Raw genomic sequence first — 19,628 nt, 5'->3', positions numbered from 1 at the left:
CAAAATACCTTAAGTAATTTTTTGTCCTTTCTAGGACCCAACCTTGCAACTCCCAGAATAAGAAGGAAATTACTTAGTGTTAGAAATGGTATGTTAGCCAAGGGACAGGACATAAAAGCCAATGATTACTCAGCTTTTCTTTGAGAGATTTATTTTTAAAAAAGTATTCTAGGCAAAATGATGATGCAGGGCACATATTGGATCCCATGTTCAGTCAGTGCAATTCCAAGAAGTATTCACCATACAGCCAGAGAACAGGGCTAAGTGAGGGTTTCCATTGCCCAGACAGACTTCTTCAGCAATGCACTCAGCAAACAAAGCATAAGCAAACAATTTATCCCTAGTGTTCTTCAGAGGGATGTTGGAAGTCCCTATGAGAGCAGAGGCATTACAACACCCCATGAATTGTTTCCTGAAAAGCCCTAGGACAGAGTAGTTGTGAGTTCTTCCCCTGCACAATGTTAGAAATAGGCCACAAAAAACCACATCCACAGCTGAGAACTAATCCTGCTCTCACCACTGTGACTTCCCCCACCTCAGTCACTACTTCCAGTAAAGACACTGTGCTGCACCAGAACAGCTCTAAAATGAAATGTAAAGACTATAACATTTAAAGACATTTTGTTGGTTTCAGCTTCATTTAAAAAACCCTAAGCCACAGCAGGATACTGAAGCAAAACAAAATAAGTGAGGACGTACAAGATTGCAGGTACTGCTTCCTCAGCAGGAAGAGAAATACTCCTCTCACTCCCAGCCTGTGCAGCATCACACTGCTGAAGAACTTGGGTAGGAAAATCCACCAGTAGTTATCATGGTTTGTAAATTGCGTTTTTCCAGTAATTATTTTGGAAGTTAAGAAATTCTATGCCCCCATTTTGGTCTTTGGGAGAGCCGATGTAAGCAAAAGCAGCACAGCTCTAGGGTAGCACCATTTGCCTATGCCTGTTAGTGCTGTGATCCCATAAAAGCAGACACGTAAAACAGTTGTCCAGTCTATGCACATTTCAAGGAAATTTCCTTTAATTACTTTAATTTAGTCCTACACACAGGGAAGCATTTGTGGTTGGAGCATATCTGAAGTATGTCTTCATTTAGTTTTGCCCAAAAGGAATTCAATGAAGTGTTCAGGGAGCTCTGCAATAAAAACTACAGGCGTGTAAGTGGGGGTGATGGAGAACTTCAGGAGTGAGCTCCTGATCCAAACTAACTCAAGACCTGGATGCAGTTACTTTGCCTTTGACTGGAAAGCAGCACCTTTTCTTTGTCCAAACAAAGACTGAACAAGTTGAAATGTCTGCACCTTGATCCTGCAAGAGCTACAGGACAGCTCGAGTCCTCTGGTCTCTCTTGTCATCCCAGAAAAAGTCCAGGGAAATGATGATGAGCACTGGGGCTGTGTCAAGTTCTGATTGGATCTGGATGGAAGATCTTCATTGTTTCTCCCAGCACCAGCTTTAGACAGTCAAGTTTACTTCAGTTGCAAAAATGATCTTTTTTGCCTCTGCATCCCTTTGGATAGGAATTATTAACAGGCAGACAGTGCCCAAAATATTCAAGAACATGAGCCGAAATTCCCAACCCCAGGGTGTGGTTGTTGTATTGTGGGGTTTTTGTTGTTGATTGTTGTTTTTGGTTTGTTTTTTTTTTAACTGAGTAATTATTTGCAGTTCCCTTTTGCAAGGTGAAAAAAATTAGATCCAAATGTCAGTCTTCAAGTTCAGTGAGAATGTGGTTCAAGTTGTACTTCAGAACAATACATCATTTGAATTTATACACTTAGTAAGGAAGCCAAAAAAGTTCTGAAAACAGGTCAAAGAAAATAAGGTGAGAAAAGAAGACTAGAAAAAGTGGTTGTAATTGTTTTACACTTGGCTGGAAACAAAAAAAAAAAAAAAAAAAAAAAAAGAATGGTTACAACTACACAAGAAACTTGGCATAGATAAATTTTCAGCAAACAACTTTTGTTATTGTGAAAATTGTGAAAAGAGAGGTCTGAGTACAGTAACTTCTAAACAAGCTAGACCCAAATAACAGCAGAGCTGCCCTTTTTACAGTGTCTGTGCCAACTCCAGTATTTGTTTTACATCGTAATGATGTGACAGGGCTGATTTGTACTTTCCTTGGCTTTTACAACAATAGTAGCAAACTGATAAAGCTTAAGGGTAAAGTAGCTTATTAGCACTGGCACCTTAGCCAGCAAACATCATAAAAAGGACTTAAATCAGAAATTGCATCTGTGCCCCTTGCTTTTGGCTGATAACAGCAAAACACAGGATACCAACAAATCAACCACATCAATCACCAACGCTGCTAAAACTGTCAAGGAGCAAGATTAGTGCAGACCTGACACAAAATGTGACAATGCTGAGCCTGTTATCCCTATCACCCACATAAGGTGTCAACTCTGTTAAAAGGTAAGGGAGAGCTTGGTGTCAAATTTGAAAGGATGAACATAAACCACTTCTCATGACAGAGTTTACTAAATATCTAACCTCAACACTGTCATACCCTACCCTGCAACAATCAAAGAAGGGTGCAAACCAAATAACAGCAAGATCAAAATAATAACCCTTTTCCCTGGGGAGAACACTGGATGCCTGGTGCACTTGCTTTTTGTCCCTCAGGATGATGCCCAGAAGACACACACTACAGAGGGTGAGTGTTGCTTCTGGGCAGAGAGGAAACTCAGACCTGACCAAGCTTCCAGAAAAGATTTCTGTGTCACAAGGCTGGTGGCATTTGTGTCCCAGCGGCCCAAGCTTCAGCAACACTTCACTTTCTCCCACTTCACTTGCCCAAAAAATCTTCTGCACTTTTTTAATACAACTGCATTCTGTGCCATGTTTTATTCATAATTACAGCTGTGCCTGAGGGCACACAGCTCAGCATGGAACCACAAGACATTACTTCAAGGCAAAGTTGGCATTAAATTAATATGACATGCATTAATAAGATATTCCTTTGGCCATCCTGAACACAGAGAGGTCAAATGTTCCGGAACAATCTCTATTTTAGCACCTGAAAAACAACACACAGCTTGCTTTTTTCTTTTCTTGACAGAAGCTATGTAGAGTGTAAAAAATACCAAGTTTCAAACTGTGTGCTTGCCAAGTAAAGCTAAACGTGGTATGAGAAGTTTGATGTTTGATTTGGTACAGGAAATGCAGCTGAGAGAGGTGGAGAGCAGCTGCATTTCAAAGGGAAATCCTGATCTCGGGTCCTCGAAGGAACAAAGGGACACAATCTGAGCTCCAGCTTGCTTATCTAACAACTGCAAGATGAAAAACAAAGCTCTGTTGCATGTGAAAATGCACTGCAGATATCATCTTTTATGTATCAATTTCATTCAATACTGCATACTTAGAGTATCAAACAGTGGATTCTGAAATGCTCGATTAAAAACACCATTAGAAAAAATAATTAACCTTTAAGCTGGGAACTGAAGTCACACTAAACCCAAAATCTGCCCTGTGCATAGCAACACCAGGTTGCAGAGCTACGGCTCCGATGCACTAAGCTCTTGTACACTGTGTAAAGGGATGCAGTGTAGGCTCAGAGTTGGAATCATCCAAGCGCCCGAGCACAAAAGTTCAAATTCCAGCCGGGCTGACTCAGTCCTTCTGCCTTCCAAAGTTCATAAATCTAATTCCATGTAGTTTTACTGTGAAAGGAACTCTAAAAAGCAGGGGTCCTCCTCCCTGCTCTGTCGAAGCTGAGGATTCCCTCTCCTATATTTTCAATTGTTCCCTGCCATTCCTCATGCCAGAACTGACTGGCACGCTCCATGTGCAGCAATCAGGAGGTTTCTTGTTGATATCAAACACGTTGCTTTGTGAGCCCAATATCAAGTTATAGAAATACAAATGACCTGGTGCAGTAATTTACAGTTAGTGCAATATACCTCCAAAAACTGGTGATAAAAAAATCCCCTAACTGCATTTTAAGATGCATAACCTAAACCATTGTAGAACAGTGGCACCAAATCCAAAACTAAGAAGTTACTATTTGTTTTCTTACAAATACTTTACTTACAAAGAAATGTTCTAGAATGCTAGCAATATTCAGGATACACTAAATGTGCAGACAATTTACAGGCAGAATTCTTTGGCCAATGTCCATGATGCAGTCACTAAGGATTTACTGCAACTGTTTTACCTCCCGTAGGAGGTGTGGGGAAAGCCAATGATCTTCATTAACATCAGTAAAAGCAAGGCAGCATCACAACAAAATGCAGAAAAGATACTGATGTCAAATATTTTCATTATTCTTTTTATATCAAGTAGGTTTTGCAGCTATGAGTACTGAACAGACACAGATCTCGCTAACTCCACTGAAGTTCTTTCCTACAGAAACTCATTTCCAGCATTTTTGCACTGACAGTAAGGAAATAAGGCAATATATCTAGAGAGACAATCACTTCAGAGCCAGCTAGTGGAAGTGCAGAAAAGATAAGTATGTGCTTAATTGCAGCAATCCAGCAAGTGAGGAGAGAAAAAAGGAGTATCTGGTGCAAGACAAGCAGGTGGAAGTGTGTCTGAGAAGACTTGTTTGAGATTTTATCCTGTGATGATAAAGAAATGAGTCATCATCCATCACTATGAATAAACTCTAAAGTTAAATCATTTGATGTGGTAACTTAAAACCACATTCAGTTTTAGATTCTTTTCTAAAGCTACATCAAAGAACAGGAACCTCCAATAATTCTCATTAAATACCACAGATTTACACAAGTACTCCAGTACTTTGGCTCTTGAAAAACAATTTTCTCAGTGCTTCAGGACAGCTTTATGAAGTATCTCAGGGAAAAGACAATTAACTACAATGACACACCCAGGGCAAAATAACCCCCCAAACATGAGCCAGCAGGTCACAGCACAAAGGGCAACAAAACAGCTTTAAGAGTCCTGTCAGATGCTGCAGTCACAGACACCATTTCAATAGCCATGGTTATTAAAGCAGCACTAATAGTGACAACTGCACTTAAGAGTGTTCAGCATTATCAGATCACACTTTTATTCATTTAAATGGTGCATGAGCATCAACAATCACACATTCCCACTGACTAGTGGCTTCTTCACAATACTGTGCTGGTTTCAAAACTAAAATGCTTCAGACAAAGGTGTCAGAAATTCTAAGGGAAGTCTGCTTCCAGTCTGAAAATATATACATACACCTTTTTTGTAGATTGCAAGGGGCTTTTTAGCCCTATCAGTTATAGTGGTCACCATGCTGCTTTCCATATCTTCCAGACAAAAAACACTATTCAAGGGGGAACCCAAAGCAGAATAATTATCAATAGAAAGCTACTGACAGCTCCTCTGTAAACATCATAAAATCCTATCTCACTGTTTCTAGAAAGCAACTAGATCCTCCATAGTTGCAAATTATCTTAGAGCTATCACAGGAAAGATTACTTAGAGATAAATCCAACAGTTCTGAAAAAACTATGACTGAAAATGGCAATGGTAATTGTTGCAAATTTAGCCAGAGTAATATAATATATCCTATGCAGCTTATAAACATCTTGGCATATCAAATCTCAGTAAGGTTTAAAAGCAAGCATTCCCCTGAATTCCAGTTACTCAAAGGCAAGAAATAAACCTTCCCACTCCCCCTCTTTCAATTATCTCAATTTCTGAAAAAGATGGAAAAATGTAGAGACATATTAACATTATATCCCATGACCTCAGCAGTGTGATCTCCAAGTGGATGCAGAGGATAACTTGCAGAAAGATGGTATGACAACATCTGAAGAGCACATGCAGGTCACTCACTAAAGCAGCATTTCTTAAGGAAAATAGTTACCTAAAGAATGTTTCAAATCAAGCAATGCTTCAGAAATTTATTTCCTACATTTCAGCAATGTGAAACAAGAACAACATTCCCCAGGTAAGATTTATTTTGTGACACTTCTTCATTGATAATGTTTTGCAACCTAAACCCAGGAGGAGGAACTTAAGGCTAGTTTGAATAAGATGTAGCCTATGCAGGCAGTATCTCGGGAGAATGCAGCACACACTGACTCACAAAAGCAACCCTTCCAAACTAGAGGCATCTTAGGTTTATAGAAGTGGGATGCAGCTACTATTTCTTGTCAAGCTGACAGTTCTGGTATTCAATATCAATAAAATCTCTGAAGGAACTGGACTACTACTATGTTTCTACTGCATGAATTTTTGAAAATAAATGCATTGAAATGGTATAATCACTTAAATGCTCAAAAAAAACTCTCTTCATTTGATCTGAAAATATCAGATAATTAATAATCAAAAAATACGCCTGTTTCTCAGCATAATCTTGGTATCTCTTAACAGCTAATCCTGCATGCATTTCCAAGGTAAAGGGCCAAAGGGAGGCTGATGTTAGGTCTATCCTTTGAAGGCCAGCATTTCAAGTGTTAAGGGTTTTACAGCAACACCAGCTGAGCCCTGCTGCAAGATAAGCACCTTTTCCTTGCTGAATGCACCCAGACTTCAGGCCCATTAACAAAGCTGCTACATTCATGCAGCACTGGCTTTTCCACCACCCTCCCTCCTGCTTTGCAGTTCAACTTCTAGAGCTCCTTGCTGTCCCAATGTTAATTCTTACCTAATTAGATTGAATTTGCTGAATTCTAACAAACATACTTTTTCTACAGCTGCTTCTTTCTAGCTACAGAGTTGACACTGTTCTGTGGACTCTGAAGCTCTTTCCTAACATATTTCAATAAAATATAATATTCATATACATCTAACCAAAAAGAAATCACATTACTGTATCATAATTAACAAACTTAAAATACAGTCAAGTCTAAAGACAATTCTCTGAGAAACACCATTCAGCTAATTAAAAATAATGCTGAAGTTATTTGTTCAATGGCCTAGAAGTTATTTTCCAGGCTCTTCCCAAACTGGAGCTCTAGTCCCCCATGAGACCATTTCCTCAACTGCTCTAGGTACAATCAGATGTGCAGATCCAGGGAATAGGAAAAGCTAACTGGACAGAGGCCTTTGGTCTTCAGTTACCCTCGGTGTCCCAGTCAAGACACACAGGCAGACTTGCCTGTCCAGGATTATCAAACCTAAAGCTTTCTCTGCAGGGCAAACAGAAAATTTCAGTGTTCAAACCCTTCAAAGACCCAAAGGTATGATCATCTAACTGAAGAAACCCACTTGTGTACAATCTACCAAAAATAACCCACCTTTAAAAGATAAAGAAGCCAAAGCACCAGTTTAAACATGTAGCCAGAACTGTTCAGACAAGAAGCTTTTGATAAACCCAGCTGAAACCACTTGCTCCAAAATTCTTAGGTTGGTGGAGCTGGAGGGAGGAAACAGCAGGAGAAAGCCTCTGAGCACACACAGTACTGCAGCATTTCTGAGGGGATCCAAACCTTCTGCTATGCACTACCCTGGGGCTGAAGTACCCCATCTGTGACCTGCTCAGCTTTGCAGTAGTTTGTCTAAACTCCAGTTTTAGGTATAAGCACCTTATCTAGATTCTGCTTGTTGGAAGATTCTGCTTGTTGGAAACTAGTCATCTTTAAGTTGGCATAATAATGTATGTCTAAACCTGCCTTATTATGAGAGAAGTTTAAAAATACAGCTTAAAATAACAGCTATATTCTACAAATTCTATTCTGTGTCAGAAGCAGAAATTATTTGCAGCAAGTTGTTGGGTTTTTTTAGTATTAAATGTAACACTTAGCCATCCAAAGAAATCTCTCTTCATCTACTTGTGGAGGGTGAAGAGGCAAGGCACAGAAAAATAGAATAAAATGGTTATTTCTTCAATTTATTTGCAGCATGGTAACTTAAAGACTGGTGCACAGAGTATTAGAAGTCTTGAAGTTATGTTTACACACCAAAATGTTAGTGAGAAGTTATTACTTTTATCTGTATCCTGAAGTGGCTAACCCAATTGATTCAGGTAAGAAACATGTATAGCTTATTTAAAACATTCACTTCAAATTGCAATAATATCAAATACAAAGTACTTGTAAGCCAATTTTATTTTCAAGTTTAACGATCTTTCTAGTGTAGTTTTTTCCCACATAAAATTATTTTTACAACCCACGAATTATACATGGAATCTTTAATGTTAAAGGGTTCTGCTCAGCAACACCCCTTCCCCTGGATTTCAAACCTGTATTTTCTTCATTACATAGGAATTATTTTATTACAGGTTTGTTAAAAGATCCTAAATGAAAACCAACTTACTTCTCTTTATCCATTGTGTCAATATTTAACCATTACCATACTGTTCAGCAATGCACAGTGATGTGCTATTAAAACGTATAAAAGACAAAGGAGCAAACATTTATCAAATAAAAATTGGGTAACAGATCACACAGTGAGGAGGGATGCTAAGAGAAGGATCTACAGTAAAATATCTACAGAAAGCTACTCAGTGCTACTACCTCTGCAGAGCCTGAACCACATTCTGAAGACACTGAATAAACTCAAAACTGGGCTTCTTGCATAGCTTCTTCATCAGAAGGGGGTCACCAACTAGTGCTAGAGAAAAGTACAGTGAATTGTCCAAAACATTCAAGTAACAAACCAGAGGAGTTGTAACAATGCAAACTCAAAACAGCCTTTTTCTTATCACTTTGCACTCCACATTTTGCTCCTATTTTCTTTTGGCACAAGTTTTTTGGGCTGGTGGTGGTGTCAACTGTCTTGCTTTCATTTCAGTTCCTAAAGCTATTTAAATACAACAAAGTAAAAAAGGAACAGCAAACAAGGTACAGTACTTCCAAAAGTGAATTTTGCATCTATGTGGAATCAGCAGACTACAAAAGTATTTTGGAACAGGTGGGAGACTTGTGTTACTGGGTGGCAAGAGCAAGAAAAATCAAGTGAAACACAACTTAAAAGCAAGCTAACAACCGAGATTGGCCTCATTAAAGCAAATCCTATTAAAAGCCTTACCAACTTAAAGCTAGGAAGGAAAGCATCTTCTGCTAACAGCATTACTGCTGTGACCCACAACTAGCAGCATACCTCATGCCAGTGTCCTGGCCCCAACTTTTCTTCACTTGATAATGCTTATTCTTGTCAGGAGAAAGTAGTGACATGTAGTGATACCTGAAAACTGCATTTGCAGAAGGCTACACATCTCAAAAACCAGGTGTGCACTGTGGGAACAAGTAACTGCAACTCATACTTCTCAGGATGCATGCTGACAAGTAAATGCAACTTCTGGTTTTCAAAACTGGTTTCACAGCAGAAATTACTTTACTAGAGGATTGTTTGGAAGCTGAACTACAAAATTTGCCTAAAAGTAATTGGAAAATGCCATTTTCCCTGCAAGATTCATCTGTCATTACCATTGAAAAATGCTTTCTAATGCACTGTAGTAACTCTGACATAAGGCAAACACATTTTATATTGTCTTCCTTACATCATTTGACCTAATTTGACCAGAACTTCTACTTGTGAATCTAAAGTGAATTTACTTACTAATTAAAATTTTGTCCTGCATCACAGTGCCCTGCCAGAAACTGCTCTGTATGATTATCTCTAAAAGATACCCACTTACTGCTTGAAGAGAGCAGAAAGAAAACAAAAACCCTCACAGAAAGGGGGAATCCCAACATCAGACAAACTTTGTTTTAATAACAGACATTATTCTTTTTATAAAACTACTTGTGTGGCATTGCCCAAATACACAAATTGCAGACATTTGGGTTGAGAATTATTTCATCAGAAGACAAAATGAAAGACTGAATATCTTTTCATTTGATAAATATGACATTTTAAGGGCATCTGTCTTATTTTAAAATGGAAAAAAAATCTCAGACAAAATCAGACAAAATCCATTACTGTGTTACTACAGCACAACTTCAGCATTTCTTGAGGGAATTTCTTGCACAAAGAGAAATCTATTCCTAATTCTTATAATAGTGAAGAAACTTGAGCTGTCTCTCAAGAACTAATTCTTCAGAAGTTTTTTTTTATTAATTTAGAACTATACCAAATCAAGCTAACATATTTAAAAGAACTTCTAAATAAAACAACTCAGAAAAGCCAGACTGGAGATAGCACCTGAATTCTTATGGTTCTCCAAGACAAGAAGTGTGGACCTTCACTGAAGTATTTCACACCATTTGCTAGAGACAGTCACCCTCTCTCTCCAACCTACATGGGCAATTACATGCAACTTGTAAAAGCAAGCAGTTAAGCTTTACCAAGGAAATTATGATTGTCACAATGCAACAAAATATTAAGGTGAATAATAACTGAATAATTATAAATAACACAAATGTTTACTAAGGCCTGCTTTTCCAAACAGAACCAGAACAAAAGCACAACAATTCTGTAGTGTACCAAGTGTATATTTCAATTTACTGTAATGCAGTCTAACAACAAATTTGGTCATAATTTACCAGATATACATAAATGATTTAAGTAGTAAAAGAAGATTCAGTTCCAAGAGAATAAGTTCATACCTTGAAGAAAAAATCCCAACAAAACAAAAGGGGAAAAAAAAGGAAAATACATTAAGAATGTAGAGCCAGGTCCAGTTTCTAAGCATTAAGTGAGCAGTATTCTAATAAAGCAGATTTAGGTGAATTTCAGATATATATATATTTATATATATAGACAGATCTACCAATTGTAAACTATGGTTTTAAAAGGGATAAATGGGATGGAAAAATCTTTATGCTATACTTACATATTCACAAAGCAGAACATTACTTTAACGTTTAAAATACTTTTTCATTCATATCATCTTTGCCCAACTAATTTCTACTTTGGACCCCACCAGAATTACACATTACTCATTTCAGTCTAGAACAATGAGAATAAAATGTAATCTTCAGTGTAAAAAAGGTACCCTGCCCTCCCCACCCTCCCCAAAAAACTATTCATGTCAGGATTACAATGATGTGGAAACTACCAATGAAACAAGTGGATGATAAAAAAAAGCATTTTAATTCCCATATAACTGTAGTTCAAACTTATCATCTCAGTTTCCATCAGCAAAAACAACGTCTTAACATTTTGTTACTGTTCTATGGACAAGAGTAAAGCTTGTCTCTTTAAATACATACCAAGTCTGATCAGATGGAGCACCAGTAAGATTTTGTCCATCAAAGCATAATTCAAAGTTATCCACACAACTACCATAATTTAGTTACCTGACATAAAATAGGAAAAAATATACTCATTTTAAAATTAAACAAAGTTGAAAAATATGGTGACCCTCAATTGTTTTTTATACAGTACTGTCACACTGGCCTAGCTACGTGTCATGACAAATGCTCTGCATATTTACTCACTGTGACATAATAGTACATCAGACTTATTGTTCCAATGATTGCCTGAATTAACTTTCCTTAGGCTAGACAACACAGAGGAGTTTAAGGTGAAGGTGTAATGCCCTCCCCTCCCTATGAAAGGGGCCTGAAATCATTGGTACAATATTACAGGAAAAAGAAAAAAAAAAAAAACCAAACCCAACAAAAAGAAAAAAAACTACGTGGCTACAAAAATTCAAGTTTCAATGCCTCCTAGAAAATCTGAAACAAAGAGCATAGGGAGCATATCCTCCTGAAAAGCAGACAACTCAAAGAGCATTTTTTCCTTTGGACTTCTTGTTTTTCTTAAAAAAAATTCCAGCAAATGAGCAAGTTAAATGTAGTTTGTTTGTTTGTTTATATTAAATACTAACAACAACCCATGAAGTACAAAAGAATAAAAAATAGTTTGTGTTCCATGATGAACGGTGGGCACAATAGCCTAGTGTCCAATTCATATCACATAAACTAGCCAAAAAACGGACAAGTAAGAAATTATTGACCAAAAAGTTGTTTTAATATGACACTTTCTCCATTCCTTGCATTTTTATTCTGTGGGACTGAGGTATACACCAGGGAAACAAAAAAAATTTTGAGAGAAGGGGGCCCTTAGGAGAGAGAAGAAACATTATTACATCAGATACCTTTTAGCATGACTGTCTCTTTTGACTAAGTGGCACAAGAGTTACCCATGCTCTGATCAGTCTATTATTTCATTACTGGTCATTTCTTCTGCATCATCGTTTTAAAACTGATGAATCAACAACAACCTTCTTTAAAAACAGACACTAAATTAATGCCATTAAAAACTTCTCCAGTGCTTATCACCCATAGCACCTGCCAGCATAGAGCCAAAAGTTTTCAACCCAAATTTCAATACGGTGTTGGCAATATCTGTGACACATATTTAAATGATTGGCTTTCACCTATCAGATTACAGGAGAGGTAAGGTTTGTATGGCAAAGACATGCTTGTGGAAAACGAGCCACCAGCCCGAATTAGCTTCACTGACAAAAGTATGAGTGGATTTGGGAAAGCTGTCTTCGTATTTCCATACCAAATTGCAATTTTCTTCATTCATGTTAACAGGTACATGAATGTGCAACATAATTACAGTTACTACTATGTCTGAATAGGACCCAAGTAGCTATAGCCTATAAATAATAAAAAATACATTTTTCTTTTGATAACTGACTGTAGATGTGAGGACTCTGTATAATTCAACCAAACGGTTGTATGCTGTACAGTCCTGTGCAAATATCATAAAAAAATTAATAATCCTTTTTTTGCTATAAGGCTTTGACCCTACATTTTCACAGCAACATAACTACCATCCAGCCTGTACCATATTTCGCAAGCCTTCAGTCCCAGATTCAAGCAGTCAATCCGTACAGTGTCCACCTGCAGCACCCTGAAGTCTCGTGCTCGGTCAGTCATCTAAAGGCATACAGACTTCCCCGCCTTCATCCCACCGAGACTGCTCGTTCTGTTCTTCTACATCATCACCCAGCTCCTCGTCGCCTTCTCCCACTTCATTCTCTTCGTATTCTTCATCCCTAGGGAAATCTGTGTCCTGCGCCTGGTCTGCTCCCTCCTGCCCTCCAGGCTGAGATTTATCTGCACAGTCTACACAAACTCCGTAACGCCGTGAGCCGTGTCTTATTCCAACGCTGGCTGCAAGCATGAAAATCTTCTTGCACACCATACACTTGTACTTTTTATCCTTTTTATGCACCTATGGAAGAGAAATTTTAACAGCTGAATATAGGCATATTAGGTTACATTTGCATGTAGTACTAGAAAACTATGAATAACAACAATAATAATTATTAATATAAAAATTCCTATTTTTAACTTTTCCAAAAGATACCAAACACTATTCAGAGTAAGGAAGGATTACTGGAGATCTATTTACATATTCTTCAACAGATATGAGCTACTGCCCACAAACAAACCACTTTGTAGGAGCTCAGCAGGTCGCCTGTTCTGTACACAGGAGAGTGTTCAGTTCACATCTCCTCAGGGTACAGAGCAAGACTTGGAAGCAATGAGAGCAGCTCAAACCCTTCCACTGCACACAAGATAGGTCGTTTAGAAAATTGCTTTTTACAATTTTAAATTCTAGAAATACCAAGAACAAACAAGAGTTATTATATTCAAGAATTCAAAGAGCAAAATTCTTCTTCCATGACTTCTCCTTCCCAACACTATTAAAATTAACATCAACTTTCCAGGTCGCTTAGGTAAGTTTTATGTCCTGTATTTGAGTCTGTGTGTAAAATTAGAAGGCTGCTGTTGACTAACCATAAATTTTAATTTTGAATTTGGAAGTATATTGCTTGTACAAGTAACTGAATTCAGCAACCATGTATATTAATTATTATCTATGAAAAAATGAAGTTGAAGACTTCCTTCTTCTATCTGGCGTTCCCACAACAGATTACAATTATGTGCTCAAATATCTAATTTGAAGTCCCATTGAAAAAGTTGCAATTTTAGATAAAAGAAATTACCACCTAAATGAGGGGAAAAATAAATTAGGTCATGATACAAATAGTTACTTCAGCTCTGCTGTATAGTCTGTACAGCTGATACGTGTGCTTTCCTCAGCCTCTAGACTTGTTATAATACTTCACACAAGGGAGAATGTTTGAGGTTTGTTCAGCTGAAAGGGGAAGGGAGGGGGGAAAAACATCCTGAAAAAAAAAAAAGGGTTCTGACTTCGTCAGAGAAAGAACACTTCAATTAAAGCACAGAACTGCTCTGAGCTCACTCCACAGCTGTTTTCACATTGTCTGACTTCATCTCCTTTCCTGGAGGAAAAAAACTCTTCAGCTACAAGTCCTGATCAGACAATGCAGGACAGAAAACTGAAGTCCCACTCTACTCTTCTTGGTAGATAGCTAACTCCCACTGCTGCCATCTTCTCAGGTGAGCCACAAAGGAAGGAGCATGGCCATCAATGAGGCAATAATGCCCCAATTCTCTCAGCCTTTCTGCATCTGAGAGGTGCTTCATCCCTCCAATCATTTTCATAGACCTCCCCTGGAGTAGCTCCAACAGCTCCATGTCCTTCCTGTTTTGGGGACCCCAGAGCTGGATGCAGTGCTCCAGGTGGGGTCTCATGAGGGGCACAATGCCCTTCCTCACCCTGCTGGCCACACTGCCTTGGATGCAGCCCAGGATACATTTGGCTGTCTGGGGTGAGAGAGCACACTGGTGGCTCATGTCCCACCTCACCCACCAGCACCCCCAATCCTTCCTGGCAGGGCTGCTCTGCTCTCGATGTGTTCACCCAACAGCCTCTATAGATACTGAGAGTTGCCTCAGCCCAGGGCCAGCACCTAGAAGATGTGCAATTTACCCACTCCATGTGCTAACTAACCTTTTCTAGCTATCTGCAAAACATCTTGCAAAACAAAGGGAATTTTTAAAATCACAGCTTGGAAAAATGTTATTATTTTCTCACCACCAACATGGTCTTGCTTTTATTACTGCCCTAAAACACACCTTGGATTTTATATAGTATATATTATAATGGAGTCTTAATTTCATCATAGACTAGATACAAAGCACCTACAAAATACCCAAGACAGATAAAACTTTCTCTGGATCCTCACATAAATGAGTACTGAAATGAAATCCTGGGTTATGCAATGTGCACAGAACAGGGTAAGCTGAACTCCTGGTTGTGGTACTGGCAGAATGCAAGTCAGACAGATGTTTACTTTCTGCAGCAGATATTTTTCATTCTTTCCTAATCTTAAAGCAGATACTGTATACTATAGCTTTGTCTAGTTGTGAAATAAACATTTCAGAACTACCTCAAGATATTGTGCAATTGCTGAATTAACAGGGTGCCCTAACAGAAAACTGTGATGCAGCATTATAGACCAAGATGTGATGTTCTACTGCAGTAAAGCTAAGCCAAAACTGCTTTTCATTATCTACAGAATACTTATATATACTGCATCCCTTTATCACATCATTTTCAAAATAATCTTGAAATTACTTAATTGTCTTCATTGACACTTCATTTTCCATTAAGAAAACGAGAGGCACAGTTATCCAAGAAATGTTTATCTTCATCCATTTCAAATCCAAGATAAGACAATTTACATTATGTCAAATCAGAGAACAGTTTGTTCCAACTACCAAAACACCTGAAAAACCCCATAAAACCCCACTCATACCTGTGCATACATATACATGAACACTTGAGATTACCTACCAAGGAATGTCTCTTTACATGCTCTCTTCGTGTAAACAGCTTCCCACAGATGTCACAACTGAAAGATCTCACTCCTGTGTGAATGAGCAAGTGTCTCTTTAGTGTTCTTCTGTATTTGGCTACATAATTACAGTGTGGACACTTCAACTTGTTCATGATTAAAGCAGAGGAATCGCCTAAAAGATAAGAAGCATCAGGAGAAAAGATGATGAAACACACAAAAAATAATCTAAATTTGTTCTGTCTACAAAAATAAAGAGGTGCCAAAACAATAAAGCAAAACACATGACTTTTCATCAGTGAAATCAGGACAATGCCTGTCTGCAGAAATCAAAAATGCTGCTAAGTTCTGCATGTTCAATTCTACTAGAAAAATACCTACTTGTAACCAAGTCATTTTTACCATGTAAGTCTTATTTCATGAATTGAAGTAAATTAACTGCAATTTACCAATATTTCATTTTCCTAGACGTCACTTATACCAGAAAACATTTTCTTCTGGATTAGAAACCCTCTAACACTGCAGCATTTAGACAGTTGCAACCTTCTCTTCCAATATTCAGAATTACATGCAGGAACTGTCTACCAAGATCTGACTTTAAAAAAGTATAAGTAAGAATGAATATTGACAAGAGGAGTAGGACACTAAGAGGTAACAAAATTCTGAAATTCTCAAAAAGGAAGTTATTGGTTCAGATTTTACCTATTTTTTACTTTGATCTAACAGCAGAAAAAAAATAAAAAGAGCAGAAAAAACTTCTGGAAGAAGAAATATCTCACTTCTTCCTTATGATGGAAGAGAGCTCTTTATATAGCTTGCCCAAAGGATATATGCAAAACAGGTTTAATACAGCTGCCTATTACTGTGTGAAAAAGAACACCACAGGATTCTATGGCATGGAGAAGGCCACACAGAAATACAAAGATTATTTTGATAATAACATACTGACTCAGCTTACTACAGGTGAGAACTTATGAACATAATCATAACCATCTAGAAGCATCCAAAAAGCACTGGCTAAGGCTACCTGATTATGTGCAAGAGTTTCTAGTGTTCACACTGACAAGAAGAAAACATAAGTAATTGCACATTATGTGCACATGCTCACAGGCATGTCTCTAGAGTTGCCTCCTTTGAGCTTTTAAATCCATCCAAACATGGAAGTTACATTTTGCTAATATTCACAAGTTTGCATACTGGAGCACTCATGTGAGCTGCATGTCCACATAACGTCACATGAAGAAAAGTAAATCCTATGCAGGCAAACATCAGGGCTGTAAAATATATGGGAATTTATTGGCTTAAGAACAGGCAGACTTCCTAAGACCTAGCTTCTAATTTCTTGACTGCCAGCAAATTTCACCTTGTGATGACCACATTACTTCTATTGCAAACCCCAAAATATTTAAAATAAACCGTAAGGCACATCCCAGTAACAGCTCAGTTAAAGAGAAGAGGTAAACATTACTATTACCCAGTACTTGATATGTTCTTTTTACTGAAGACTTTACGTATTGTAAGAAACTGGCAACTATTGTTTTAAATATGGTGGTATTTTCAGTATGTTTTCAGACAGAGAAATAAATACAGATAACTGCTTGCTTGAACTGACAGAAAAAGGCTTAATTACAGCTACACAACTAAAAACATTTATTGCAATGAAGTTTTTTATTTTTAATATCAAGACATATGCTGAGATCTCCTTTTAAAATTATATTTATTTCCATATCTTCACCATCCAAGTTTTTAATTTCAAAGGCCATTTATCTGTATTTAGCTTAGTAAAGAGACAGGCAGCTATCATGTTATTAAAGACCTCAGGTACCTTCACACTGAGTCACAATACTAGAACTGATATAAATCACATTCTGGTTTTACTCTTCCATACATTTGAATTCCTTTTCCTCCCTCCAAGGAAGTACATTGTCCAGAAAGGCAAATGATATGGAAGAAGATTGACTAAATAATTTCCTAACCCTCTACCTACTCTCCATCAGACACACTTACCATTTTCCCAAGCTTCTTTTGGCCAAGATTCTGGCAGCAATCCATACTTGAAATCACTTGAAGTACCCGGTAGCAGCCCATACTTGAAGTCACTTGAAGTACCCGGCAGCAATCCGTACTTGAAGTCATTTGAAGTACCCGGCAACAGTCCGTACTTGAAGTCACTTGAAGTAGCTATTAAAGACACATTCTTTCTTTAGCTTCCTGGGTTCTAATCAGTCATCAATCTAATCTGTTTAGCAATATAGATCCTTTTTAAACTGTGACAAAAACGTTTCTAACCTTAAAATAGTAACTATAGCATGTTTTCACATAGTATTCAATACTAAAACAAGAAATAACTGTATTCCTAACTTCAATGAAATGGGACCCTTGAACTACTCTCCCCAGCACCATTTCTTCTCCCCATGCTGAGAAAAGTTGAAAGCCTTTTTCCTACTATAGGGGCTTTGATGGTAAGGATATGTATTCCCTCACTACCATCCTGAGGGGGCTGAAAGGTTTTCTGATGGAAAACCTTTCTCTTCAGAACTGCTTTGTGCAGTGACTTCACCTGGACTGCCACAGCAGTCTAGCTGGTACAAAACTAAGTATTTTCTACTAGAGGCATGGTGGTTTTTTATTGCCTTAAAATATCTTCATGGTATATATATATAGTGCTTTAAATACTTTTATTTATATAAAGGATCCTACAGCTATGTCTAAATCCTTTTCTGAATAATCATCTCCATTACTCTAAAACCACATCAATTCAAGAGAACGTAATTACTTGGAATATTACAGCCTAAAAAACTAGTTTGCATATTTACATTTGCTCTTAAGACAAGATCTTCTGCAGTTTATGTTGCCTTTGTATCGTTTTTTCCTCTTTAAAAAAACAAAACCATTCAGAAGTGTACAATGCCTTTAAAATATCTTAGCTTGTTTACTTCCATACTTTGTAACAAGTAAGAACTGCATCAGTGAACATGGAGTCACTATTGCAGAGCACAGAGAACTATAAATAGAATACAATAAAGCTGCACTAAGAATTTGACAAAATCATATTTGTTGGGCAAAAGCTCTTCTGGCAATAGTGCAAATCAATGTTCCCCCCAATCCCCAAGACAGGAGTTTGTTGGAAATCATGAACTCATAAATCCATTACTTTCCTCACAGGCAAACAGTTGTTAAATAAACAAACTGCAGTGGTAACTGGCAGATTTCTTTTTATTTCTCTAGATGGTAGTTGGATCCTCACACTGGATTCCAAATGTCACCACTGTGAAGTCTTGAGGAGATGTATTTTTGCTTTCAAGCCTGAAACTACACATTTTAATAGCCCAAAGACTTCTTTTTATCCTTACACTATTCATTCTAAGGATTTTTTGGGAGAGGAAATTCTTTTAGGCTAAATCAGAATTTCATGCAGCTAGTGGCAAGCTGCATATTTAAACACTTCCAACCTGCAGTTTTACTGGGAAAAAGTACAGATTACAAATCCTCACAGTATGAGACACATACAGTAGTTTCATATACTGTCAGGCAGCATTAAAACTGGCAGCAGTGATTCAGTCTGCACCATAAGACAACAGTTCAAAAGGATATCACTCAACAAGTAGGAAGCTTATAATTCTATCTGATCCATTAGACAATGGCAAACAACAAGCAAAGCTGGATCATGACTGCCAAATTAGGCATTCTACCAGAGCTTTTAAAAAGCAGAGCATGAGTGAATGCAGACGAGAAATAGCAGTATTTTAGTTCATCTAACTACCTATTTTGCTATAAAAGGAAGAAGAGGGAAGGGAATAAACTTCCCTCTCCCTTAAAAAAACACAAAGCAGTGAGGAAATTTTTTAAATTACTGACTCTAACTTTAATTACTGACCTAACTTCTGTTATGTCCAAAAGAGGCAAGAACTCCTTATACTAATTTGGAGTGATGGACTCCAGCAATGGCATCTCAACAGCTCAAGGAATAGAACACAGATACCCTATAGACATGCCAACTACACATTCCTTTGAGGTGAGGAGGAAGACTTCCTTCTGTAATACACATGAAAGGATTAAAGAGGAAGCAGTGTTGTGATCTTAAGGCTAAAAGCCTCCAAATTACAGCAGGC

General features: G+C 37.7%; 1 protein-coding gene across 1 annotated transcript in view; it reads right to left on the bottom strand.

Moving 5' to 3' along the window:
* Nucleotides 1-2,044: 2,044 nt before the first annotated feature.
* ZBTB10 (zinc finger and BTB domain containing 10) overlaps nucleotides 2,045-19,628 on the bottom strand; it is a 33,988-nt gene continuing 16,404 nt past the window's right edge. Inside the window, exons 3-5 of the mRNA XM_005479691.4 lie at nucleotides 17,524-17,697; nucleotides 15,516-15,691; nucleotides 2,045-13,019 (exon numbers count right to left, since the gene is read on the bottom strand). Coding sequence (XP_005479748.2) covers nucleotides 12,714-13,019; nucleotides 15,516-15,691; nucleotides 17,524-17,697 — 656 coding nt within the window. The 3' untranslated portion in view covers nucleotides 2,045-12,713. The remainder of the gene's footprint in view (nucleotides 13,020-15,515; nucleotides 15,692-17,523; nucleotides 17,698-19,628) is intronic.

Source organism: Zonotrichia albicollis, chromosome 1 (genome assembly GCF_047830755.1).
Source record: "Zonotrichia albicollis isolate bZonAlb1 chromosome 1, bZonAlb1.hap1, whole genome shotgun sequence".
Taxonomy (NCBI): Eukaryota; Metazoa; Chordata; class Aves; order Passeriformes; family Passerellidae; genus Zonotrichia; species Zonotrichia albicollis.
The sequence above is the reverse complement of the archived record's forward strand: the minus strand, read 5'-3'. Positions and strand labels throughout refer to the sequence as shown.